General features: G+C 40.4%; 1 protein-coding gene across 1 annotated transcript in view; it reads left to right on the top strand.

Moving 5' to 3' along the window:
* MACROD2 (mono-ADP ribosylhydrolase 2) overlaps positions 1 to 27,103 on the top strand; it is a 2,010,404-nt gene that overhangs the window by 1,820,262 nt on the left and 163,039 nt on the right. The window contains exon 9 of the mRNA XM_047744583.1: positions 15,755 to 15,836. Coding sequence (XP_047600539.1) covers positions 15,755 to 15,836 — 82 coding nt within the window. The remainder of the gene's footprint in view (positions 1 to 15,754; positions 15,837 to 27,103) is intronic.

The following is a 27,103-nucleotide window of genomic DNA, read 5'->3' as shown; positions in this document are numbered from 1 at the left end:
ATAGTATTTCAGGGCAGTCAAGATTCATCACTTGTACTTGGAGGTCTTACACTTACTGAAGTTTGAAAACTATGACTTGGAAATGTGAAGATATTATAGTGTAGTCAGTCTCTCTACCTGGTGTCCTCCTCGGTCAAGGAGCTGAGTCGTACAAGATAATTTAACAAGAGATCATCTTACTTGTGGCAAAAACCTACTCTAAATGTGCAGAGGAGTGGAGGCCATTGTGAATGGGAGTACCTTAGATAAGTGTGTTGGGAACTCACAAGTCTTATTTTGGTCCCCAACTTCAGTGGACACTGAATATCCTGGAGGTTTCGGTATCATCTGTGTGGTCTGCACACAGACCAAACCAGACTTTGTTAAGAGTGACTGTACCATTTATTCAATTGTTCCTATGAGATAATTACATCACACACATTATCCCATTAAGTATTCTAGACAACACTTTGGTATCAGTCCATCGCTAGTCCTATTTCACTGATGAAAATGCTGAGATTAGAGCAGTGAAGCAGTTCACTGGGAGCGACAAAGTAAGTACATGGCCAAGTCCATATACAAAATCTGGACTGTCTGGATTGAAGGCTCTTCTGTTGAATCTTTTCCATTCTACCTCAGGCTCCAGAAGAGAGAATCTTCTTTTTGTAAAAGCCACATGGGTTTTCTAAAACAGCCTTGTCGATGGACTAAGTGGGCTTGAAGTCAAGTCATAGTGTAGACAGGCCATCTTTTCCAAGGGGCTCGATTTCTCACAGACGTTTAGGAAAAGAAATATTTTTTTACTCTAAAATAGGAACACATACATAATTGAGTAGAATTTTTAAAAAATTTATTATGATTTTAACATAAAAAGATGCATTTAACGAAACTTTGCAATTGAGCAGAATTTTTCAGGCCCTCGTCAGTGAGCTGGGGTGGGGAAGACCCCCATTTAGAACTGTCAGCATTCTAAGCTACTTTATGGCCAATACTGAGAAGTCATCTCACAGGCTCCCTCATTGATTTAGCCCCACACTAAACGGCCTAGAACGTAATGGACATTTTATTAATTTGCTTTAATTAGTCCTTGTCCATTGGTTTCTACACTATTTGCCTCTCTAGTATGTTCTGCAAAATGGAGCCATAGATAGAAATTTATTTACTTTGTGGGGTAGTGAATCTCTCCAATCTGAACACCCTGACTTTTATTTCTACTGCGTTTACCCAGTGGGTGGCAATGGGAGTGTTGTTTCAGTCCATTTTGGCAGAGCAAAGTAATTTCCTGGTTGGGCACCAAAGGGGAAAAAAAAGAAAAAGGTCTTTCCACTCCTGAGCACCATTACAGTTTATGTAAGCCCATGACACATGCAGTCTAGAAACATGCTGTTAACCCTTTCAGATCCACTGGCTAGAGAGGAACAGCTAAAGGTCAGAGCTGCTGACTGACATAGAAAACTTATAGGCTGCTGCATGACTAGCCTGTATGGTAAACTAATATGGTCGCAGCAAAATCCTTGAAATTCGGGGGGTCAGGGGGACACAGTTCCCTAAAAACCAGGACTTTGGTCAAAGTAGACCTCCAACATCAGCGAAAAATGTATAACTTCTGCACATCCAGTTCCCCAAATATTTACCTTGAGACTTAAGTACACTTTAAAATAATTGGTTTTCCAGAATACATGTACCATGTTTTGCAACTTGGACATTGAATTAAATGGAAAAAAATAGAATCCTGGTTAAAGTTTTTCAACAAACACATCATCAGTGGGTCTTTCCAAATACTTCTTACATCTGTCCACGAAATCAAATTTTGGCTTCACCTCTCCATCCTTCCCCAAAATATAGCACAAAGAGCTAGTCTGTTTTTAATGTCTAGATCATCTAGTGACATTCATGCAACAAATTCCTGCTTCAGGTGGGAAGACGTGCGTGGACTTCTGACAATGTTATTGGAGGAATGTGTCTCTCTCTAAGCAATTGGTTTTTCTAAATTGTGCCAAAATGCCAATTATGCCCACATATCTTTGTCGTTTGAGCACTTCCTCTCCTTCCATGGTTGGAAAGAACATTATTGGATACAGCCATAATGTGGATAAAGCATCATTTTCCTGCTGAAAATGCAAACAAGATCTTTATTTTCACTGCTCTTAAGTTTGACCTGTAACTGGCATTAGAAACATCAGGTGAAACCAGGAAACAGCCACAGCGGCATTTAGCATCACAGTTGCTGGAGCCAGATCAAGTTGGGAAAACAGATTTTTTAAAGGATTACAGCAGCAGCCATTATATAACAAGCCTCCGTATAACGGTGGGACATCTGTTGGCTATTTTCGGAAAGCCATCATTCTATCACCCTTATTAAAATAATCTTAGTGGATACTTGAGTTTTATTGTCCGTCTCTTTCCACATGCCCCCCAGGGATTAAAAATGTTGATATGCAGTTGACATTTGTATATTCTGGTCTTCGGTGCCTTTTCCTTTTTCTTTGTGTTTGTTTTTGGTTGGTCGGTTACTCTTTCGTTGTTTTAATTGCTTTATTTCCCTTAAAAAGAAAAAAAAAAGGCTGTCTAGTAAGACACTAGAATAATAATATTTACATTGCTGGCAGTGTTCTGATTGCCTTGAGATTCACATGTGAAGCCAAAGGCCTCGGAATACAACACAGAAGTATTCCATAACCAGTAGGTCTTTCCTTTCCCTTCCCTGCCCCTGAGATTTTGATATTGTTAATGGATTTAGCTTTAAAATGCAGAGTTTAGGGACTTCTGGGTGGCTCAGTTGATTAAGCGTCTGCCTTTGGTTCAGGTCATGGTCCCTGGATGCTGGGATCAAGTCCCACATTGACCTCCTTGCTCAGCAGGGAGCCTCCTTCTCCCTCTGCCTGCTACCCCCTTGCTTGTGCTCTCTCTCTCTCTCTCTGACAAATAAATAAATAAAATCTTGGAAAAAGATAAAATGTAGAGTTTAAAAGACTGAATTATACCTAAGACTATAGTATTTCAAGGATAAATACTTTTGGAAGTTCAAATATCTCTATTTGTGGTTACCAACACCTATCTATCTATCTATCTATCTATCTATCTATCTCATGCAAAGGTACCAATATATCAAACATGCTGGCATTATGTCACTAAGTCGTGATTTTCTGGGGGGTCGCAGCTCCCATAAGGGGTATGGAACAGTGTGCCAGGGTGGGGGGGTTACTTGAAGCCACCACACAGCAGAGCCCATCTTTCTTGAGGATCAGGAAAGATTGGGAGGGGAAATGCTGTTTTTACATTTACCCAAGCTTGAACATTTTACACAGTCCATTAAACATGTGACAAAACTTGAAATTAAATAAAATTTTGCGGGGGCTCCTTGGGCACTGACTCAAGTCCCTGGGGTAGACTGAACAGCCCTCAGGGGTTTTCTCTGATTAATATTTGATAAGGCCACTAGAAGTTGTGAGTTCAATTTTCAAAATATGAAGTGGATCGTAGCCTTATTTAAACCTGTCAGAGTGATGGCGATGTGGTTTAGAAAGATGGTGTGGAGAGTGGACATACCATGAAGGGGCAAAAGGAGGGAGTAAAGGCTACTTCTTATAGAGAGAGAACCAGGAGCCAACACTTACACCTTTTTCTCAAATGGTCTTTCTTTTTGAGGTTCGCAAGTCAGGGAGTTGTAATCAGGTCTTTGAAAGCCTGCTGGTCTGATGGGACAGTATGATTGAAACCTTTTTCAAGGTTTCAACCTTAAGCTGACTACATCGGCTGCTAGGTGGGAAGATAACTAAAGAGAAAGGTGATGTCTCCCTAGGGATTTATAGTCTAGTTGAGCACAAGTTCCTTTATCTGGCATTCAAAGAAAGAGTTGATATGAAATAGACACAAGTAGCTACAAATATAAAGTAATAGTCCATGGTTGAGAGCAGTTAGCTCTCCAAGAGAAGACAGAGGGTGGTCAAGAGGAGACACACAGATGAAACCCTCTTTTCTCCTCCCCTCTCTCTCTCAGACACTCCACGAAACACCCGCCCACACATGTACCCCCACCACACATGCACCCATCACTACTGCCAACACCCAGCCCTCGGAGGCATTTTTTTAAGATAGAATCACTTTAGTTTGCTGTTTCTTTTCATATGAGCCTCGAACCTCTGGAAAATGACTCAAGAGTGATTGTTCTCTCAGGCTTTGCCTTTGAACAAAAAGATTCTTTCTTGTGGGAGTGGGAGGGACACCAGCTTGAGAAAAACAGCTTTTGTCCTCACAAAATGCTCTTTCAGATGATATGTTAATGAGATTCCTTTGAACTGTAAATGATATCTGCACGTGTGTCAGATGCTAATGGAAATGTTGAGAAGATGAGAATCGCGGGCTGGTTTGCGAAGTTATGTGGTGGCCCCCATCGGTTGAGCATTGAGACCAGGCTTTCGGACCCACTTTGTGACTTGGCACAGCATTCCAGTTTTGTTTTGTTTTTTAATTTATTTGACAGACAGAGATCACAAGTAGGCAGAGAGGCAGGCAGAGAGGGGAGGAAGCAGGCTCCCCGCTGAGCAGAGAGCCCGATGTGGGGCTAGATCCCAGAACTCTGGGATCATGACCTGAGCCGAAGGCAGAGGCTTTAACCCACTGAGCCCCCCAGGTGCCCCAGCATTCCAGTTTTTGAGGAGAGAGATTTATTTATTTTTAAGGTCATGATTTGTGGGCTTTAGAAAGCACTGTACTCCGTGGGCAACCTCATAAGCAGCAATGAATGACAATTCTTCCTTGAAATTTTTAATTACTGTGACAAAAAAGAAGAGTAATTACTAACTTTTGTAGCTGAACCACCTCTGCAGATGTTCTTAATCAAAGAAAAGAAAAAGGAACCAGAGTGTTCTCAGAAGCTGGGGTATGAAATATACAATAGGGGATTGCAGCTGGGTTAGCTGGGTTGACACAAAGCTGCATGAGTACTTGATAAACAATAGCTCCATCATCGGAAGGGTAATTTAATGTCACAGATGAGACTGTGAAGATCTTGGAGTCAAAAGACTTATTCCTGGCACTGCCTTCTCAGTTGAAGGGTGCTGAGGGCACCATGAGAATGAGAGCAAAATATGGGGAGGAGATCTAGACCTTAACTGAATTAGAAACTGACTTATATTAAATTAACCTTTGATAGACTGAATACTGAGAGGATAAGTTGGTATTTGACCAACTGTCTTCTCAATTTCTTCTTGATTTGGGTTCTCCCTAAAGCAGACCCTGAAACAAGGACTCAAGGGCAGGTAGATTATTTGTGGATGAAGGAGGGGTAAAGAAGGTGAGCACAGGGCCTGCAATCCAATTAGCACCCTGAGCAACCAGAATTCTATCCCCCTGGAGAACCCTGGTCTTTCCCTCCCATGGGCAATGAAGTAGGTAGGGGTCTTTAAATATCAACTCCTGCCAGTCTTTGATCTAGAGCTGGTGGGTGGGAGGCATTAATTCTTCAAACTCCCAGTGAACTAGGTATGTGGTCAGAATCTTCTAGCACTAAGAACACCTTCAGGCACAGATGCTTAGGCATTCTCTGGCTTCTACTACTAAGACCTCCTGAAGGGATATGGAAAGGGCATCATGGTGCCTGCCTACTATACCTCACCTCTCTTGACCACATGGACTCTCTTTATCTTTTATGGATTTGTTAAAACCCTTCTAAGTAACTCACCTCTTACACAACAGGAAATTGATTACTCTCTCTCTTTTTTTTTAAGGTTTATTTATTTATTTGACAGAGAGAGATCAAGAGAGGGAATACAAGTTGGGGGAGTGGGAGGGAGAAGCAGGCTTCCTGCCAAGCAGGGACCCCTAAGTGGGGCTCAATCCCAAGACCCTGGGATCATGACCTGAGCCGAAGGCAGATGCTTAACGACTGAGCCACTCAGGCGCCCTGGAAATTGATTACTCTTATAAAAAAGAATACACCTAGCATTAGAAATAAGGACTGTATCTATGGAAATATGTCTCAGCTCTGGGTGGCTTCAGCCATATGAAGACGGACTTTACCTTGAATTGTTATGGCTGTTATGCCACCTTGTCCCTGTGTCCTCACGTGGTCTTCCCTCTGTATGTGTTGCTGTCCTAATATCTTCTTCTTATGAGGACCCTAGTCATATTGATTAGATCCCACCCAACCTAATGATCTCATTCTACTTTGCTTACCTCTTTAAAGACTAAGTCCAAATGCAGTCATATGCTGAGGTCTTGGGGGTTAAGACTTCAACACATGGATTGCAATGGGGCACAATTCAGCACGTAATTTGATGGCCCTTCAGAGTTGCATCAGATTGAGGGAAGGGGTCTGAGCCTTTGGACCTGCTGCATGAGTCAGTCCCTGGGTGCAGGCTGCCTTCAGAAAGAGGATCAGCGCAGATGAGGTGCTCTCCCTGGCAGAGGAGAGTCCTCTGTGAATATCTTCTCAGAGCTGTTAGCCACCAGCTCCAGCAACGGGAAGAATGACTGTTCTCATCCTGAAAGGAAGGAGCAGATGTGAATAGCACAGCACAGCACTCTAATGGTAAAACGGAAACCTGTCTTTTATCTTCCACTAGCATTTTCACCCAATATCTCCTAGGATCATTCCTTTGGTAACAAAGGCATGCTATTCTAGTATGTAGAACTAAGCCCTTCTCTGCCTGTGTTTTTTCTATACTAAACATATGGAGCAGCTTCAAGGACCATGACAGATGTGTCATTTGCAAGGGTGTCCATTTTGACTGATATGAAGCCGACTTGGAAATTAACTTGCACAAATGAGCCTCCAACTCAAATCAAAATAACTCGGGTTCTTCTGCTACATGGCCACTTTTTTCATACAGAGTTGAAGAAAAGTCAAAAAGAGCAATTTATCAAAACAAAATAAGAAAACTGAGTCGTGCTGCCACAGAGTAATGACAGATGAACTGAGTTTGCCAAAAAGCTCCCCCCAAAATAAAGGATCCTTTTTATGCATGCAGAAGCAATTTCAAAATGCAAAAATGCCCTTTGAGTGTTTGTGGATTATAAATGTTCTCCAACTCATCCCAAAGTCTCTGGGAACGTGGAGAACAAAATTTTCCCATTCTGTGACATGGAGCTTGAAATACTAGCTTCTGAGGTGGAGTGCACAAATATGAATGAACTTAATATCTTCAAGAACCAGAAGAATCATATTCGGTGACATTTGACAACAACATTAAAATATCAGAGCAGAGACTCCTAGAGGGTCTTGTGAAATCTTCTTTATTACTGCAGCTCAACTGTTCATTTACCCTTTTTTTCTTGCTCTTCCCTTTCTCTGGCTGATGCAGTCAGACACACACACAAAAATAGCTATTTTCTATATAATGTGGGCCATTTTGGTAAATGTTTCTTTTAAGATAGAATTCCTCAGCAAAGTTGAAACTGAAATGAAATGCCTTTTAGCATACCAGTCGGAAGAAACACCTCCAATGTTCTCTGCCTGGCTCAGACTTTTCCCTGATCTGTTTGAAAAGATCAGGGTAGAAATAAAGGACTCACCAAGTGAATGGTGATTATATCCACATACCAGCACTTTGCTAGCTGTTTCAGGCACCCCATGAATAATAACTTTATGAATAAACAACCAATGTTTGTGGAGCACTTCCTAGAGGTCAGACTCTTTGCCAAGCACTTTAGCTCAAATATCTCCTGTGGTCATTATAGCTAACTATGGCAGATGGGATTCTAAGAGTCTTCCAAGAGCCCAGTGTCTGGGATGCACACACCTTCTCCCAGTTCTTCAAACAAAAACAAGGTACTGCTGTGAAGGGATTTTGCCGGTGTCATTAAAAGATCCCAAATCAGCTGAGCTTAAGATAGGGAGACTCTCCAGGTGGCCCTGACCTAATCCTAGAAGCTCTTTAAATCTGAGAGGTCAAATATGAAGGACATCAGAGATTTAAAATCAAGGATTTGATATGCTTTTGCGGGATTGAAAATGGAGGGGGACCCCTGGCAAGTCAACAACTTGAACCTGAAAGAGCCTGGAAGAAGACCCAGCCTCAGGGGGGAAGTGCAGCACAGCTAACACCTTGATTGCAGCTTTAGAGACAGTGAGCAGAGGTCTCAACACCATTAGCCTGGACTTGGACCTACCTACAGAAGCTGTGAGAGCCTGAAACTTTGTGGCTTTAAGCCACTGAGGTCCCAGTAATTTGATATGTAGCATCAGAGCACGAATACACTGGGAGAAGGGCAGATTGGTCTCCCTTGTTCCACCTATGGGGAGAGGGGGGGACTAGCACCCAGACATCCCAGCTTCTTGGCTTTGTTCTTTAATCAGCAGTGACCTTGTCCCTTTGTTTTTCTGTGTAACCTTGATTGACTCATAGCAGTAAGCAAGCTCCAATGACGCTGGTCTTCTAACCTCTCTCAAAATCTATCCTTCTACATAGATTTTGAGGCTTAAGCCCTGACATTTAACTCACTTACTAGCAGCGGCCACTATTTGGTGAAGATACCCCCATATCCAAGCCTGCATAGTGAAGCTGTTGGATTATCTTTCAGGAAGCCTGAGACTTCACCCCCATTGCCCATCCGGCTGCATTTACACAGGATCACCATCCATCAGCTCTTAGTTAAAGTGGTATTTGCATGCACACCAGATCTTTGAATGTTTGTCATTTGTCACTGGGGAAGCAAATTACATTCATCAGAATCCATTCATTCTCCCAGTCTCGCTGAACACAGGATAATCTTGGCTGTGTCAGCTGTCCTAGGACTGGTAGCCATGAAAAATGGAGGTCAGCTGTAGATATTCTAAACCTGCTTCGCTGTGTAACCCTCTTCAGGGGCAGTAGATATGATGCTGAAAAGATTAATAGGACTTATGTCATCATGTTTATGGGGCATAAAACCCCCAACTGTGGATTAATGGATATGTTGGTGAAAGAAATACATCTTTACTCCTTTATGCCTTGATGGGTGAGCTACAGTTGACATCAGTGGAAAGATATAGAGAGATTGCCTTTAGAAGGTCAGCTTTTAAAGGGCTTTTTTGACCTTGAAGTCAATGAAAATAGATTTTTGATTGTTGACCAAGACAACTGTACCAGGAGACTTCCAACCTTTAAAAAGATTCTTATTGCAGTATAACATACAGAAAAGTACACAGATTCTAAGTGCACTGCTTGTCAAATTTCACAAACTGAACACATCCATGGAACCAGCACCCAGATCAAAAACCCAGCATCCCACACACTCACCTTAGTCCCTTTTCACCAACCTGCAGCCCAGAGTAATTGCTGTACCAACTTCTAACACCACAGATGATTTTGACTATTTAGCTAACATTTTTGAACTTTAGCAAAATATGTGTATCTTTTCTTTCTGGATTCTTTTCCTCAATATTCTGTTTGTTCATATTTTTGGGTGTAGTTGCAAACTTTCTATTCTCATTCATTTGTAATATCCCTTTGCATGGATAGATCACAATTATTTATCCATTCTACCATTTTAGGCATTTAAGTAGCTTCAAATTTGAAGATATTACTAATAGTGCTGCTATGAATATTGTAATATGTGTCCTTTGACATATCATATATATGTGAACATATACACATATTCTATTGGGTGTTTACCTAAGGGTAAAATTGTTGCTTCAAAGGATATGCACAAATTTAGCTAACTTAGTAAATACTGTGAGATTATTTTCCAAAGTGGTTGCACCAATTTTTACTCCCAAAAACAGTAGATGAAAGTTTTGGTTAATTCATAATATCAATACCTGATATTGTCTTTTTATTAAAAAAAAGAAAAGAAAAGCCCTTTTAACTTTTATTATATTGTAGCTTACAGGTAGCATCATTGTTTCTATTTTGAAACTAATAAGCACCTTCTATGAAAACATCAGCACCCAGTTGAAGAAGCATTGTGCTCAACAAAATATCATTGGATAATATGACAGTTGGTAACAGATGCCTTGTGTGCTTTATGTAGCTCCTTTCTTCTTTGCAAAAGCACTCAGGCTTCTCTGTAATTCCGTTCTCAGGTCCTCTGGCAAACATAAAGGAAAGTCTATCTTTTAAAAAAAGTTATTTGCTTCTGTAACTAAACACCCTTGAAAACTATCTGCCATATAGTTATATTTCAGTGAGGTCTGTTAGCTTAAGTATCTGCCAGTATTTACAGAGCTAGCTCCCATCATGCATCAGGCCCTACACTAAGCACAGGTAGAACAAAATTGAGCACTGCCCAGTTCGTCATAAGGTTCTAGTGTAAGTTATAATGAAGATTACAGTGAAGTCGTTAATTCCTAAAAGCATTAATGTTGCCTTTTGTATTATTTACAATTATGTTTTAGCCTGAGGACCCATCTGAGTTTACTAACTTGTTCATATAAAAAAAAAAAGTATAAGTCATTTGAAGTACACAGAGTTGCTTTGACTACAAAAGTGTGTATGTACCCTTTAGGAAGTTCACCAGGAAGATGGGCTGGAACCAGTAAAAGTTCACCTGGAAGGAAGTAATTGGAACTTGAGTAACCTTGGCAGGTTATACACCTGTAACAAGGAATACTGATTATTATGATTTTTTTTTGCCCTTCATTGTACATGTTATTCCATGAAATGTTATTAAAGATTACACCAGTCGGGGTTTAATCAAGGAAGCAGAACCTTGGGAGTGAAATAGGATATAGGATTTAGGATAGGGATTAGATTGTATACAATTGTGGGAGAAACCGGGGAAGTAAATGTCAAGGGGATAGTTGACTGAGCAGAGAAAAGCCCTTCCTGAGGACCCAAGAGAGGGAGCTGGTGAAGGAGTTTGTGGAAGACCTTTGTCTCTGCAAGTGACGAGGCCTGGACTGTGTCAGCAGGGTGGGTGGTCAAGACGTAGGTCAAGAGATGCCAAAGAGAAAGCTGGAAGCTAAGTTGGGGAGGACAAGGACAAAGTGGAAACCATGAGAGCAGCCTGGAACCCACATGGACAAACTGCCCCATGTATCTGTTTCCCCCTGTATGGAACCCCAAAGCTGCTGTGCCCACCCCCGCAAGATGGAACTGGTGCCCTTTGAAGCTGTATATGTGCCAAGACTAGACTCAGAGAACCTGAGGTAGGAGAAAGAACAGGAGCTGGAAAAGCTGTGAGCCCACCTCCTACCCCACCTCCAGCTGATTAGCAACAATGTACCCTACCTGCCTGGGGTCCTACCCTCCCCTGCCTAGTGCAAGGGCTGCAGCTGCTCTTCTGCCCTCAAAATCTCATGAAATTTCTCAGGGGCCAACCATTCAGAGAAGTCTCATTCCAGCTTAGCTAAGCTGACATAGCACAAAATTACCACAGAGATAGACAATCACTGAGATATTAAAAAAAATTTTTTTAAAGAAGAGAAAAGAAAGAAACATGATATAATTCAAACCTTTCTTTATAAAGACATAAAAGCTGGATCTTGGAGAGACTCAGGGCTTTGTCCAATGTCACAGAGCTAGTGACAGGCCTAGAAGCTCAGTCCCATGTGTCTTCATGTGGGTGGTATCAGAGAAAACACTGGATGTGAAGTTAAGATGCCTGAGATTTTGTAACTAATTATTTGGTCTTGAGGGGGGAAAAAAAAAAAAAAGCACTCAGTTATGGATGCAGGTTTTCTTTTCATTTTTCTTTCTTTTTTTATTTTTTTTTGATGCAGGTTTTCTTGTGAGAGAATGACACATGGACTAGGTCCAAGAAATAAGAGGTGCTCAGTAACTATCTCTTAAATAGATGAGTAAATATAGTCTCTCAAGAACCACCATTTTATGGGACGCCTGGGTGGCTCAATCAGTTAAGCATCCACCTTGGGCTCAGGTCATGATCTCAGGGTCCTGGGATCAAGTCCCATGTTGGGCTCCCTGCTCAGTGGGGAGTCTGCTTCTCCCTCTCCCTCTGCCCCTACCCACCCTGCTTATGTGCTTGCTCTCACTCTCTCTCTCTCTCTCTCTGACAAACAAATAAAATCTTGAAAAAAAAATTTAAATAATGAACAACCATTTTTCAAAATTGTTCTGTTGCCTAACATAAAAGAGAAATTGAAAATATGATCCTGAGCCTTAACTGTAAGGCATTTTTACATATTCTCAGGTAATTTATCTGGGGATAGTATGGATCACCAGGCTCTTTCCCCTTTACATAAATCAGATTTCTAACTTCTCAGCCATGTACCCAGTAGACTTTCTATGTTCTTCTTCTTTTTTTTTTTTCAAGATTTCATTTATTTATTTGACAGAGATCACAAGTAGGCAGAGAGGCAGGCAGAGAGAGAGGAGGAAGCAGGCTTCCGGCTGAGCAGAGAGCCCGATGCGGGGCTTGATCCCAGGACCTGGGATCATGACCTGGGCCGAAGGCAGAGGCTTTAACCCACTGAGCTACCCAGGCGCCCCTTTCTATGTTCTTCTTATCACCCCATTATGGCTTTTACTTGATCCATTCAGTCTGAGCCTTTCAAGAGAGATGACATGCTATAGAACTGGAAAAGCAAGAATCCAAACAATTGGCAACAGGAAGAAACCAGAAGAATATCAGATTTCTGGCTATGTATTTCTGTTTTGTACACAACTCTACAATTTGGGCAGAGTTCAGTGGGAACAGCTGATCTCTGTTCCATGTGGCACCAGCCGGGGTAGCTCAAAAACCAGAAGGTGAAATCATCAAGAGGCTACTCACTTTCAGTAAGGCTATTGGCTAGAACTTGAACAAATGGGTTCTCCATGTCATCTCTCTGCTTCCTCATGGTGTGAAGGTTGGGCACAAGAGCAACCCTCCCCAAAGGACCAGCCAGAAACTGTATCACGTTTCGTGACATGGACTTGAAAGTCACATAGTATTTCTGCCAGAGTTCCAGACAAGCCTAGATTTAAGAGGAGGCATTATAGATCCCATTTCTCAACGAGAGGAGTATCAGCGTTACATTTTAAGAGAGTCTGAGGGACAGGGTATCTCATTGCATGCCATCTTGGAAAATATCATCTACCACAAGCAGTGATCAATATCCATTATGAGTTTATAAACACAGAGCTTGTCAACTAATGGAGCTCTTTTCCAACAATAACACCAGAGAGTAAGTGTATACACACATCTATAAATACACTCACATATGCATAAGTGAAAGTACTTGGCAAGTGAGGGTTAATTCTTAGATTCGATCTGCTTCCAAGATATTTTCAGTGTGATGCCTCAGGGTCAGGGCAGAGAAATGGGCCACTCAATTAGTTTAAAATAAAAGTACTTTCCCCCCAGCATCCATCTACTCTCTGGGAAAATAAATCAGGCTGCTAAATTTTGGACTCATACTATTTCCATGGTAACAAAGCCTAAAACGCTAAAAGGTGGATTAAAATTCTTTACAATATTTAAGAAATCTGTATGTCGTTTCTGTGATGGTTGAAAGTTCACTTAACAGCAATGAGTAGCATTACTATCACTAACCCTCCCCCCTGCAAACAGACACGCAGGCAACAGGAATGTTTTTTAAAATCCCGTTAACTTATACTTAGTGAACATTAAGATAGGGAGACATGAGTAAAAATGAGACTGTCCAGTTTGGTCTCCTTAGATCTGCTTTGAATCAAATTTTCTTGTATTGATTTTGATCTCGATTAGGTAGCTTTAGAAATAATCTGACCATTTGAAACCTGGAGAAAAAGTCAACCATCATAGGTACAGAAATATGAATGATTATGCTGTTTGGGAATTACAAATGGTTTAATACAGCCAGAGAGAAGAATAGTGTAACACAGAGTCTTATTTTTGGTGTTAGGACTTTTAATTATAAAGAGAATTATTCAAATAATTATTATTTGAAAAATACGCAGGAAAGTATAGAAAATAATATACCACGTACCTACCCCCATAGTTAATAGCTTTTACTCATTTGCTAGATTTTTCTCAAATCTCTTTTCTGAAGTTCATGTGTGACATTTCTAGGTGTGTTTCTGTATATTGATGCTTATGAATGAATCCCTACACTTTTTTATCTTTGTGCTTTAAAAACTTGTACAAATGGCATTATAGAGAAGACATTTTTTGTACCTAGTTTCTATTGCTCCATCATTGTGATTTTTATCTTTAGCTACAGGGCATAAACACACCATAAGGAGAGCAAAGACGAGCATTCAGTATTGCGCAGATAGTTAATCATTTATTCAACTAAATTTGTATTTCACCCGAAGAGTGAATTGATGGTGACAGCTTTTGCATTTGTAGAAAATGTTAATGATATGCAGAAAGGACTGGACACCAGAAACTCAAGTGAATATAGGGAAAAGAAAATAAGGTTTATTTGCAACCCTGTCCTTCCATATCTGAAGGCCAGATGCTTTCTCTTATAATCCACCCTTCGGGGGGAGGATTACTGGGGCTGCGTGGTATTTGGTGATGAGAGCGAAGAAGTCCAGCTACTGTCTTGGAGGCAGCCTATCTGGACCTGTGCAGAGATCAGGGAGCCACGTCTCTGAGCTTCCAACGGGGAGCCCTGACCATTCCTTGTGTCCTAGCCCTCCCTGCCTGACCATCCCTCTCCTGCTGGACACTTTGAACAGGCTTGCCTAGTGTGAATCTGTTTTCCACAGGCTCAGAGAGCTGCAGGGCTAGGTGGATGACATCCATTTGGGTTCATTCATGTCCTGCCACATGCGCACCCCACTTCTATTCCCTGTTGCCCTGAGAAATGCCTATCTTGATTTTTTTTTAAGATTTTTTATTCTTATTTATTTGACAGAGAGAGATCACAAGTAGACGGAGAGGCAGGCAGAGAGAGAGAGAGAGGGAAGCAGGCTTCTCGCTGAGCAGAGAGCCCGATGCGGGACTCGATCCCAGGACCCTGAGATCATGACCCGAGCCGAAGGCAGCGGCTTAACCCACTGAGCCACCCAGGCGCCCCTCTTGATGTTCTATTTAATTACCAGTTGCCATTTGATAGATCGGGTAATTTTTAAGTTTTTGTAGATTGTTAAAATAGAGCGACTAAAGGGATGTTTATTTTAAAGACATGAAATGGGGTCACTGATTTAATATCAGATATACATGAGCTAGCTATTAGATACACTCTATCTCTCTTCTCTGTTTACTATACTACTCTCCAAAGGTCTCAAAGAAACACCTTATGTAGAGAAGCTCTCCCAAAACAGGAAAAAGGGACAACACACCTGTTTTGCTTTTGAGGTGGCACTAACTTACTCAGTAATATCTACCAGGTTAAAGTTCGATTGACCTCATATCTCTGTCAACTAATTATATTTTTACTTCTGTTGCATTTCTGAGTATGTTAAGCTAAAAGCAAGTGACTTTCATGCAAATTAAACTGCAAGAAGCTTTTTAGGCTGTGTTCAAATACTAACAGGTTTGATAAATTTATTTGTCTAAGATGGGTAGGACAAAGAGCTCTTTGTTTACTGACATACTTTATTGTCATTCTGCTATACACCTCTCATATGGTTATTTTATAAGACATAAAGTCTAGGTATCCTGTCGGAATCTCCGATCTTATTTATAGCTTGCTGCAAAGTGGCTTATTGTCATTTATTATTTCCTATTTGATTTATATAACATCTTTCCACCAAAGAGTCCATGGGCTCATTTACATAAAGAATGCACACACACGCCCCAGCTGACACGCGCACTTGAACTTCACTCAACACTGTCACACAGTTAGCAGTAGAGTACCAACAACCTACAGGCGGCTTTTCCACCTGGTTTTAGCTCCAAAACCACGTTCTGGAATATTTCTGATATTCCAAGGTCACCATATTTCCTTTCACTTTGAGTATTTATTGTTTGCCTCTAGGTGGATCGGATCATCTTCTGTGTCTTCTTAGAAGTTGACTTCAAAATCTACAAAAAGAAAATGAGTGAGTTTTTCCCTGCAGGTGAGTAAAGAGATTTGTTTTCTTTGGAATTGAGGATTGGAGTGGAGGCATCAGTTCGTTATATTCTATTTCATTTCCTAGCTTGAGGAAATGCTGCATATATGATCTCCATATACCAGCAACCTGTAGCAGCTTGTGTCATAATTTTCAAGAACTCAAGGAGGTGACAGGAAATCTAAGCCCATGACCTCTCTGTCCCAGGAGGTCATAGTGTTGTCTTGGGGAGATCAATTCATCTCTTGAGTCTCATCTTCTCATATCAAAAGTGAGGGGCTGGACCAAATGACTTCTAAAGACTTCCTCTGGCCCTTAATTACAGGATCTGTGATTTATTCCTCACACATCTAAGTTGTCCAAGCCTGTGCCTACTTTCCGATCCACCATGTTAAACAACTTTGTTGGAAATTGTGAGAAGTCCATTTATATTCATAGCCAGAATTCAAACATTTCCTACCTTCTCTACCTATCACCCCGATTTTCTCAGCCCAAATTGCAGTGAAGATAGCAGCCCTTCCTAGGGCAATCTGCAGAAGGTGCTCATTCATTGTAATTCACATTTGAGAATGTAGGCAAAATCTCAGTTACTAAAGAACCTTGTTTACGTTGATGGAATGTGTCATTAAATTTGGTTGACCTGGTTAATTGAATATTGCCCCCCATGTTCCTCTTTCGGGCTTATTTAATACCTAGTTATTTTTATGGTGCCATTCAAGTCACAAGCTCAAGGTGCTTTCCTCAGCCATGGTAAGAATGGCTTCCAGGAAATTTCAAGCTACTGTGAGCATTGTTGATGCCTGCCTTAGAGAGAGCTTTCTTTTGAGGTTTCCATATCCATGGAAGTCAAGAGGTTTTCCATGTACCCGGTGACTCTGGCAGGTGGGAAGGAGGGAGTGCAGCACATTCATCCTCTTGGCAGCTGGTCCAAGCCATCCAGTAAATGTAAATCCAGGGTGCCCTGCCTGAAGATCAGAGTAGGACACAGTAGCTGTCAAGAAGAGCCACAGGAAATGGCTAGAGACGTTCAACTTTGTGCTAATGTTTAAGGTGGACTAAGTTCCTTTGAGTCATGTGAAGTTCTGCTCTCTAGTTTTCTCATTGAAAGGTGAATCTGCTAAGTGTATTTAATTGGAGCCTTTAACTACAGTATTTCCCTAACTAGGACATGCTGTAAATTCAAAGAGACTCCCAGGTGATGAAGGAGAGGATTGCGATTGTGGCCTTTTTTTCCCCCCATCCTTTACCTTCTCCCTTCTCCTTTTTTTACCTTTAAAAGAAAATCTTTTTAAGCAACTCAGTAATTTATAGCATGTAAAGCACCTAGTGACTATTGAGTAAGTAGTTGTTGGTATGAGCTAAATTTAAAAATTTCTTCTCCCCATAACCCAGTGCCTCTTTTTCTGTTTCAATCTCTTTGTTTCATCCTTTCTCTTTATTTCCTCTATAACCACAGTGAGCTGACCGTGCCTGCATTTCTGTATTTTTAAAGTATTCTCTTTTTTTGTACTTTTAAGTATTCTTAAAAGAAAATGTTCATTCATGAAAAAAATGTGACTTGCCATGGTGTGCGATGCAAGTATTCTCGTATCTTGTCAATATCATAGCAGATTTCATACACTTTCATCATTTTGGACTTCTTGAATGTATAGAAATTATGATGTAACTTTCATTTTCATGTCTTCTAAAATAAAAACTGTTTTTTGCTCTAGCATATGATAAAAATAATTGCATAAGTATGATCAAGTGATATTAAAACAAACCTATCCATCAGCAGATATTTCCAGTGGTGCAAAGCCAAAAATCATACTATACATTTATTCTAAGTGGAACAGTTTTAGTGGTCTGGAATGTATTAATAATTATGAAAATAAATTATTTGAAATATTGCTACTCAAAATAAATCCAGCATTCATCTTAGTACTTGAGCAAATTAAATAATAATAAAATCATCTTGAGCTTCATATCAATACTTTGAATCATAGCACGCTCATGAAATTATTTCCAGTGCATATTTATAATAGTAAGCACATTTTTAAAGTAAATGTCAAAATTCCTCCAAATTGTTGAGTATTTCCATGATGCTGAAGCATCAGCCACTTATAAATTCTGAATATGCAATATGAAATAAAGGTGACTTTTAATGGAATGTGTGACGACTAATATAGATGATATATACATTATCTGTCCATAATTTGAATTTATGGTTAATTCATGACCATACCATCTTTGATTGGAATATATTTTTTCTGACTTGCCATATATCCCCCCCCTAGACTGGCTTATTCAGACCATCTCTAGTCTTCTTAACACTTCCCAGTGCAATAATAATAGTTTAGGAAAAAAAGTCATTTTATATTAAACAAAATCTCTGTATTTTAGGGTATATTAATCCCACATCTTTACATTTTATAATCAGGAATCTAAGACAAAATGTATTAAAAAATATACAAGTGAGGCTAGATCGCATTCAAGATATAACACATGCAAAACTACTACCTAATATTCGTGATAGGAGTAAAAGCTAACATTTATGGATTGCTTCCTCTCAGCCAAATCATGGGCAAAGTCAAGTAATCTTCAGGCTAACTCTAAGAAAGTAGGCACTATATTAACCCTCCTTTTTGATATGGAAAATGATGCATACCTGAGAAAATGAGGCATATGGCTAGGAAGCAACAGAGCTCTATTTCAAAATTGAGAACAACATCTGTCATTGCACAAGTGATAATAGGTTCGCTTCCTCAGAGCGTCATCTCCAGAAAAGCGTGGTTTTAACTTCAAGGTTACATTTGGAGCACTGTGAAAGTCTCATTACTAATGTCATCTGCTGCCCATCATTGTTCAGAGCTGACACACTTCTCTTCTCATACCTGTAAATGTCCTCATGGAAACTGTCTACTATGAGTCAAATTGGTACTTTATCATGGATCCCAAAATCAATCCCAACCCCATCATCTAGGCACTGCAGTGCTTTGACCTGAAGGTGAGCAGTAAAGTGGTCACTGGGAAGCCAAAAGGCCTTACTCATGACCACAAGGGCTTGTAATAGTTTGCTTGGAGCTACCATGACAAACCACCACAGACTGGGAAGCTCAAACAACTGAAATTTATTTTTTCACAATTCTAGAGGCTCAAAGTGCAGCATGTAAGGGTCAGCAGGATTGGTTTCTCCTGAGGTCTCTCTTCTTGGCTTACAGATGGCCATCTTCTCTCTGCGTCTTCGTGAAGTCCTCTCTCTGTGTATGTCTGTGTCCTAATCTCCCTCTCCTTGTAAGGACAGCAGTCATATGGGATTAGGGCCAACCCTAAAGACCTCATTTTAATTTGATCATCTATTTAAAGACCCTATCTCCTAATATAGTCACATTCTAAAGTATTGGAAGCTAGGACTTGAACAAAATATTTTGGGGGACACAACTCTACCCTTACCAGAGCCCATCATGGAAAGCAATCATGTAACCATAAAGAAACCAGCAAGAATATTTTTTCCAACAGTTTTATATCTTGCTGTGGGTGAAGCATATTTGACTTTTTCCTTCCCAGATGTTTTCTTTGAAAGTCTAGTGTGGCAGCTTTATGGAATTACCATACACTTTGGTTACAAATTATTTATAGTTACACTACACAATTAGATGGCCTATGGCAAATAATATTTGTACGATTCAACTCAGAGATCTCTTTGTTCTTTACATAAAAGGTTTATATTTTTCAGTTTGTAGGATTTCATGTATTTTTCAGATTTGGAATATGGAAGTCAATTTTTTTTTTTTAGAATCTAAGTTCTAATAGAGAATTTAGGGATATTAATTTACCTCATAATAACAATGTCAAATTTACAGTTTTGGAACTATATCAAAGAATCCTGATGTTGGAAATAAAAAATACCGTGGTCAGGCCCCTCCCTACATTAGGGAAAGCCTACATTTGTTTATCGCAATGGTTCTCAACTACATTTTTCAGGGAGTATTTCTCCAAAGTAATTTTTTTAATTATATCTTCTGACAAATGGGCATGATATTTTTAAAAAATTTTATCTGGATTTACTCTTTTAAATCTAACAAAAGAAAGTATTCACCTGACCTCTTCTTCATCTCCTCTTCTCATTGATTTTGTAAGCTTTTCTCATCCAACATCATTCATGATCCTTTCTGTCCATCAATCAGCAAATAATTTATTATATGCCTACTATATACCCAAGGCTCTGTCCACTGCTGCATTGAAAATACTGTTCTTATAATATGCCTGAGAGGTAAATATATGCAGAACAAATGGAAGACAATACTAGCAAGTAATCAAGTATTGCATTGATATGGTCAAAGTACTCAGGAATTCTGAGACAAATATGTCTGAGGACCAGGGTAGTTGTGGCGAGTTTCATGAAGAATGTGTACTTTAAGGTTAAGCAGGAACAGAGAAGTGATGCCAAGGATTCTATAAATAACATAGAGAGGAAGGGCAGTTCAGATGGAAGGATTTGTGAAATAAGTAGGATACTTATCTCCAATTAGTGATCCCTGACTGAGAAATGCTGACACTCATCAGCATGTAATTGTATGACTTTGTGCATGTTGCTTAACCTTTTTATGCTTCACTTTCATCATGTGCAAACACAGTAATGGGCCAATTCCAAATAGAATAAACAACAAATGTAAATGAATATTCAGAGAGGTGTCTAGACCGAACATCATAAATTTTAAAATATCCATGTTTATTTCTTATTACAAATTTTTTTGTTTTTTCGTGTTTTTCTTATAATTTTAAAAGGAGGTATTTTAATTATTGTGACCATCTTAATTAAAAAGTATATAACTTCTTATTACAAAAGTAGCACAGATTTATATATTAAGGTTCCTAGTTCTTTTCAAATATATGTTTCAGGGAGTTTCCCATTTTGTCATTTGTCCTTGTGGTATTATCCCTTTATAATCAAGTCAATGAGGAACCATAGAGAAACAAAAGAAAGGTGAAAGAGAAATGTAGAAATAGAAAGAATGAAAGGAAGGAAAGAAGAGAGGGGGAAAGGGTAGATGGAAGGAAGAAAAGAATAAAGTAAAAAAGAAAGAAAAAATCCTTTTTATTAGAGAGTGAAGTTGAAAACTAAAAAAGCTCAAAAATTACCTTTATTTTAAGCCTACGTACTTGATCCCATAAGAAATCATCTCGTTTCTGGGTAGGATTATTCTTAGTTCTACTCCTCAGACACTTTTTAGGCAAAGCAGTGTGCTTCCTGATTTACAAAATGTGGTAGGAAGAAAAATGCCCTTCCCTCAAAGATGCCTTAAACCTGTGAATACATCAGGTCACATTACAAAGGGGAAATAAGATTGCAGATGAGATGAAGGTGGCTAATTTGCTGACAGAAAGATGGGGACGTTATCCTATATTACCTGGGTGAGTCCTTACAAGGGTCCTTCAAAGATAGGAAAAGGAGGTAGAGTGGGAGATATGGCTATGGAACAACATTCAGGAGGATGTGGGTCACTAACTTTGAGGATGGAAAGCAGGAGCCATGAGCTGAGGCTCTGGTAGACAGAAAAGCAAGGAAACAGATTCTCCCTAAGAACCTTCAGAAGGAGCACTGCCCTGCAGACATCTTCATGCCAGCCCACTGAGATCCAGGTCAGACCTCAAACCCACACAACTGTAAGATGACAAATTTGTGTTGTTTTAAGCCATTACGTGTGTGGAAGTTCATTACAGCAGCACTAGCAAACTCATTCACCAGTTGTCTTTGCATAAGTCAAAGAAACACACACAAAAACCTGCTTACCCAGTCTGAATTGTACATTTTTTTTTCCCCCAAATGGCACATTCGTTGTAGAGGGGAAAAAACCTACAAAGTAGAAAAAGAAAAAATTCAGAAATTTCTTTAATTATGAATATTTACGGTGACTTGTCACATTTGGGCACATTTGTACACCTTTAATGTGTGGATCTCATTGATGTTTAGAATTATACAAGACATGTTCTCTGTAATGTGACATAAATGAGTTGACTGCCTTCTTAGGAACTGGGTGCTAACCATTTCCACTTGATGGGCCTCAAAAGCTACAAACACATTTGGCCTTCAATGAAAATCCAGTGAAGTGTTGCTGTAACCAAGCAACCTGAATGAAGGAACAAGCAGCAGGCGTAGACTGAAAGCAATCTGTCCCTTCAAAAAGGGGGACTATGTGGTGTGTGTAGCCAATGCTTATAAACAGCAGAACGCATAAAGACCTGGGGACACGAACCTTGACTAAGCAGAGCTTGATCTCATTAGGAGGTTCTGATAAAACAAAGGCAAGACAAAGTGCAGCTTGGAGAAGGGAGATGCTGTGGGCATCTTTACAGAAACCCCTGCACGGTGCTCCCGAAAAAACCCTTCTAATGTCCTGGGTAGACTGGTTTCTGTTCCGTAGGTGAAGACATTGAGGCAAATGCAGGGGAGCAAAAACCCTTTTCAAGGTACAGTATATGAATGAAATAATTTCTAATAAGACATAGAGGTAAGGATAAAGATCAAAATAAGCAATGGAGTAAAGGAAATCCACCAGGTTTTGTTCTGCTTTATCTGTGGCCCTAACTGGGACCCTCAGCTACAGCTTTTTGATGTTTTTGCCTTCAGCTGCTGTTCACTCCATAATCCAGAGCAATTAATGATTTCCAATATCCTGTTATAGCTGTCACTGTTGAGATCATAGAGAACTCTTTGATGGGTCCAGCATGGTTACTGAAACCAGTGCGTGTTTGGTCCCGTGACTCCCATGACCCCATGGAGCCCTTGTCTTACTTGACTGGGCAGCCTTTATCCTTTTGACACTTCTGTCTTCTACTTCTCTTCCTGCCGGGAATATACCTCTCTGGTATATTCACCTGTACACAGGCCATCTCCAGCTGACATCTCCAGGCCTCTCCAACACAACAGATCTAAAACTAAATTCAAAATCCTTCCCCCACCCCATCTTTCTCCTCTAAAATTGGATATCTCACTAATGGGTGCCTTTATGTGCCCCACTTGCCAAGCCAGAAACAGCAGAACCATGCAGGTTTTTTTCAAGCAGTGCCTTTTAGTTATTGATTTATTTATAAATTAATGAGATTTGAGTGGTCCTCTTGACCAAGGACCAGCTGGGGTGGGGGTGGAGGGGGACAACCTTTGGCTTATTATTTTTTTTTAATTTCTCCTAGTCCTATCAATTACATTGCAGAAAGTGGGTTTAGCAATTTGTTAGATGCTGTAGGTCAAGGTTTTCAACTTAATGGAAGAGCTCTGCACTGCAAGGGAGTCCCCTTTATCAATCATTTCTTTGCATGGCATTTCTGCTTTGTCAAGTTTCACAAGAAGCCATGAGCATACCAACATCTTCCGTACTTCGTGGAAATCCTGAAAAGCTTGGAGCCCTTTATTTTGGCTAATAATATTTCCTCTCTATACAAGGTAAATTGCTCCTAGAAGCCCTTAGTAATGAAATATTTAAAAGGTGAGGGATACAGAAGAAGCCTGTGTGAGGGAATTAAGCCTTAAGAGAGAGAACTTAAGAGCGCATGAAAAAAAAAAAAAAAGGCAACAACAAGATTTTCATAATTGGTCTGCTTGACAGACCTGCCCATTTGTGTGGATGCCCCAGAAATTTTGACAAAGGAATTTCAGGTGCCTATCCTTTTTTTTCCTGGGGGAGTGGAGAGCCTGCCTTAATAGCCTATAAGGGTCACTTTCTCCTTCATAACACACTTCTTTTTCCATGCAATCCACGTCCTCTTTGAAGCAAGTTTCCATCCACGTACATGTCTCTTAGCCTCTTAGGGTCCTAACCATGGGTGACAATAACTGTGTGATAGGTGGGTGATTTCCAGCACAGAAGGAAACATATATCTTACAAAGAGAATGACTATTCTTCAGTCTCAGCAACCATCTGGTGTGGGTACCCCTCACCAGCATTAGTGTTTTCCAGAAATCACCAAGTAGCTCAGCTTGGATCTCGAAAAAGTAGGACATCTAATGTTTTTGAAAGCTTTTCCTCCGGCACCCAAAGACCATTACTTTGGAACAATGGTACTCCAACTAGCGCTTGCATGAGCGTTTCCTGGAGGGCCTGTTAAAAAAGTGTCAGCTTCCTCCCCTGAGCTTCTGCTTTAATAGATCTTTAGTGGAACCCAAGAATTTGCATTTCTAACAAGTTCCCAGGTGGTGATGATGCTGTTGGTCCAAGACCACACTTTAGACTACAGTTCTGTGGGGTTTCATAATCTGTTTTTATACCATCTACTTTCCGAAAGACTGCATTCATTATGGCAACTCTAGATAAAGGAGTAAGACCCATCTCGAGTCATTCCAAAATCCACAGCATGCTCTGTCCTCTAACAAACTCTGTCTTCCATCAAAGAAGGTGAAGTAGATATTACAGACTTCAAAGTAGGTTAGACACATCCTTAAAGGGGTTTCTGAAGTGTACAAAGCTATTACTGAAAACTGGTTTTCCTGGGGAAACCAGTTGGTCTTCACACTCATATGTGGTCAAAATAAGAACTCCAGTCATACTTGTAATTTTTGTGCAGAACTCAGCAGGGTAATCTGACAGAGAGGGGTGCGGTGAATAAAACTGGCATCCATTATGAAATTAACATCAAGAAAGAAAGAAAGAGAAAGAAAGGGAGGGAGGGAGGGAGGGAGTAAGAGAGGAAGGAAGAAAGAAAGAAACATCAAAGAAGCCCCAGGAGTTGAACTGGGTCCTTTCTGCTGAGGAAGGGAAGGAGGAAGGGAGGGAGGTTTTCTGGAATCGGCATTTCTGAACACCCAGAACAATGCCACAATGCCACCTGATAGATTGCCCTCTATTTTGAAATGATATTTGTAAAACTTTGGCTTAGAACCTTTTACTTGATTTCCATCCTCTAACAAAGAAGCATGATGCTTGAAGAACTGTTAAAAGGGCAGTGGCTCTGGGCCCATGCTCCATCATCTGTCCCTTAACTGCTTCCAAATTTTGAATGGCATGCCTCCTTATCTCCATAGGCTTATCCTCTTCTTTCATATATTGCTTTTTTGTTTCCTGGTTTTGTTAGAGAAAAATTCTTGCTAGATATGTGCTGCATAAACATGGCTCAAGTGAATACATTTTATAGAATAATGTTGAACTAAAGTGGATTTCATTAATAAGTAACAGCACATTAGGTGCTTTGTAGACCAAAATTACTCTGTGCTGGATTTTAATATAAATAATACCAAAATATGAAGGCGTGCATTTTATAGTTTATTAGTAAATTTCACTTATGAAAAATGTTCTCTCTCAAAAGCTGGTGTGTCATTTTCTGCTTAAAGTTGTTTAGTAACCCTGTAATTTTCAGGATAAAATTTAAATTCTTCAATCTAAGGTGTTAGGATTCCCCAGAGAAAGAGAACCAATAGTGAATATAGATTTAGATATAGATATGAATATAGATGTAGATATAAATTTATTATAAGGAATTGGCTCATGTAATTATGGAGGCTTCCAGATCCCAAGACCTGCAGTCAGCAAGCTAGAGACCCAGGAGAGCAGATGGCAGAGTTCCAGTGGGAGTCTGAAGACCTAAGAACCAGGAGAGCCAGTGATGTCATTTCGATCCAAATGCCTGCAAGCTTGAGACCCAGGCAGAGCCGGTGTTTCAGTTTGAGTCCAAAGGCAGGAAAAACCCATTGTCCCAACACTATAGTACCCTCTTCCTTGTGGGAGGGTTAATCTTAAACTTATTGGATGAGCCCCCCACACACACACACATTACAAGGGCTATCTGCTTTACTGTGTCTACCAAATCAAGTGTTAATTTCCTTCTGAAAAGTCAGAAGTCCTGTGTGACACATGTCTGGGCATTCCATGGCTCAGTTACATTGACACATGCGATTGACCATCATACCCAGGAAGGAAGAGCCTCCATTATGCAGCTAGAACAGGACAGTTTACTCACAGATCCCCCTGTAACTCCTCCCTTCAGCCACTCGGAAGCTTGTTTTATTTCCTTAAAAGCATCTTGGCTGTTCGTATCCATGTGTTTTCACAGATGTTTTTCCCTGTGTTTCAATGTGGTTACCCTTTTTTTAGTTTAAATCCCCCCAGAAGCAGACCCAAAAACAAGAATTCAAGTGGGAGTCATTTATTTGGGAGATGACCCCAAGAATCACCAGCAGGAGAGTGGGAAAGAAGGACAGGAAAGGGAAGGAAGAGAGTAGGGCCTAATTATAAATGAAATTAACCATTGGCTCAAAGCCAGGGTTGGGATGGGGAGGGGAGGACTGTGGGAGAAGCTTCCAAATTAGCCCACTAGAGAAGGGAACTAGAGTACTTATATGCAAATCCTGGCAGTCCCTTGTGAAAGGCTGCCCTCTTGGGCGTGTTAATTCCCTGATACTTCTCCAGCAGTCTCCAGCAGCCCAGAGAAAGCCCTCAGGCAGAGGCCCAGGGGCTGGTGGCTGGAAGTTGGGCTGGCAAGCACCGAAATGTCAAGGAACAAGGGGGTATAGGTAGGGCACCCACATCTGCCCAGAATGCACTGCAGCCTTTCCTTCCTCCTAGCTAATTCTAACTCTCCCTTAAGGATTCAACAGAAGCCTCAGCTCTTCTGGAAATCTTTCATCGACCTTCTCTCTGACTTAGCTGTTTGTTGTCTGTTTCCCAGTAAAACCTCGGACTACTTGCCTCAGAGAATCTGTTACTTCCTCTTCTGACTGCTGCTTCCACTTCTTTGTGAGCTTTCTGAGGGACTAGGTTGTCAGCTCTATCTTCAAGGTCTTCCATAGTTCCAACATGTGGTGTTGGTCAGAAAATGGTTGTTTAAGTAGGGAAAGTAGTGATAATAACGACACCATTAACACTAATAGCCACTATTTATTGAATGCTCATTCCAAGTAAGCACTTTGCATGTAGGATGTCTTACCAACTCTGGAAAGTTAGTACTTTTATTATCCCTATTTCTCGGATAAGAAAGCTGAGGTATAGGTTTACGTAATTTGCCCAAGACTGCACAGCTCCACGTGATTTGGCCTGGAAGCAAAACCCAAGCAGTCTGAATCCAGATCCTGAATATACTTTTAACTGCCATATGGATAAATGAGTGAAATGGATGCATAAATGGATAATAACATCAAGTCTGATCCTTCCACACCTGGGGACATTCTAGGGATGATGCTATCAGTATAGTCTATAAAGTTCAAATATCAGCTCAATGTCACATTTTCCAAAAACCCTTCCCAGTAGCAGCTGTCCCTCCCCTGACACCCTTTTGTAAGTGCACTGACTCCTCTCTATTATATG

Source organism: Lutra lutra, chromosome 9, assembly GCF_902655055.1.
Source record: "Lutra lutra chromosome 9, mLutLut1.2, whole genome shotgun sequence".
Taxonomy (NCBI): domain Eukaryota; kingdom Metazoa; phylum Chordata; class Mammalia; order Carnivora; family Mustelidae; genus Lutra; species Lutra lutra.
This window is presented reverse-complemented; position numbering and strand designations above follow the sequence as displayed.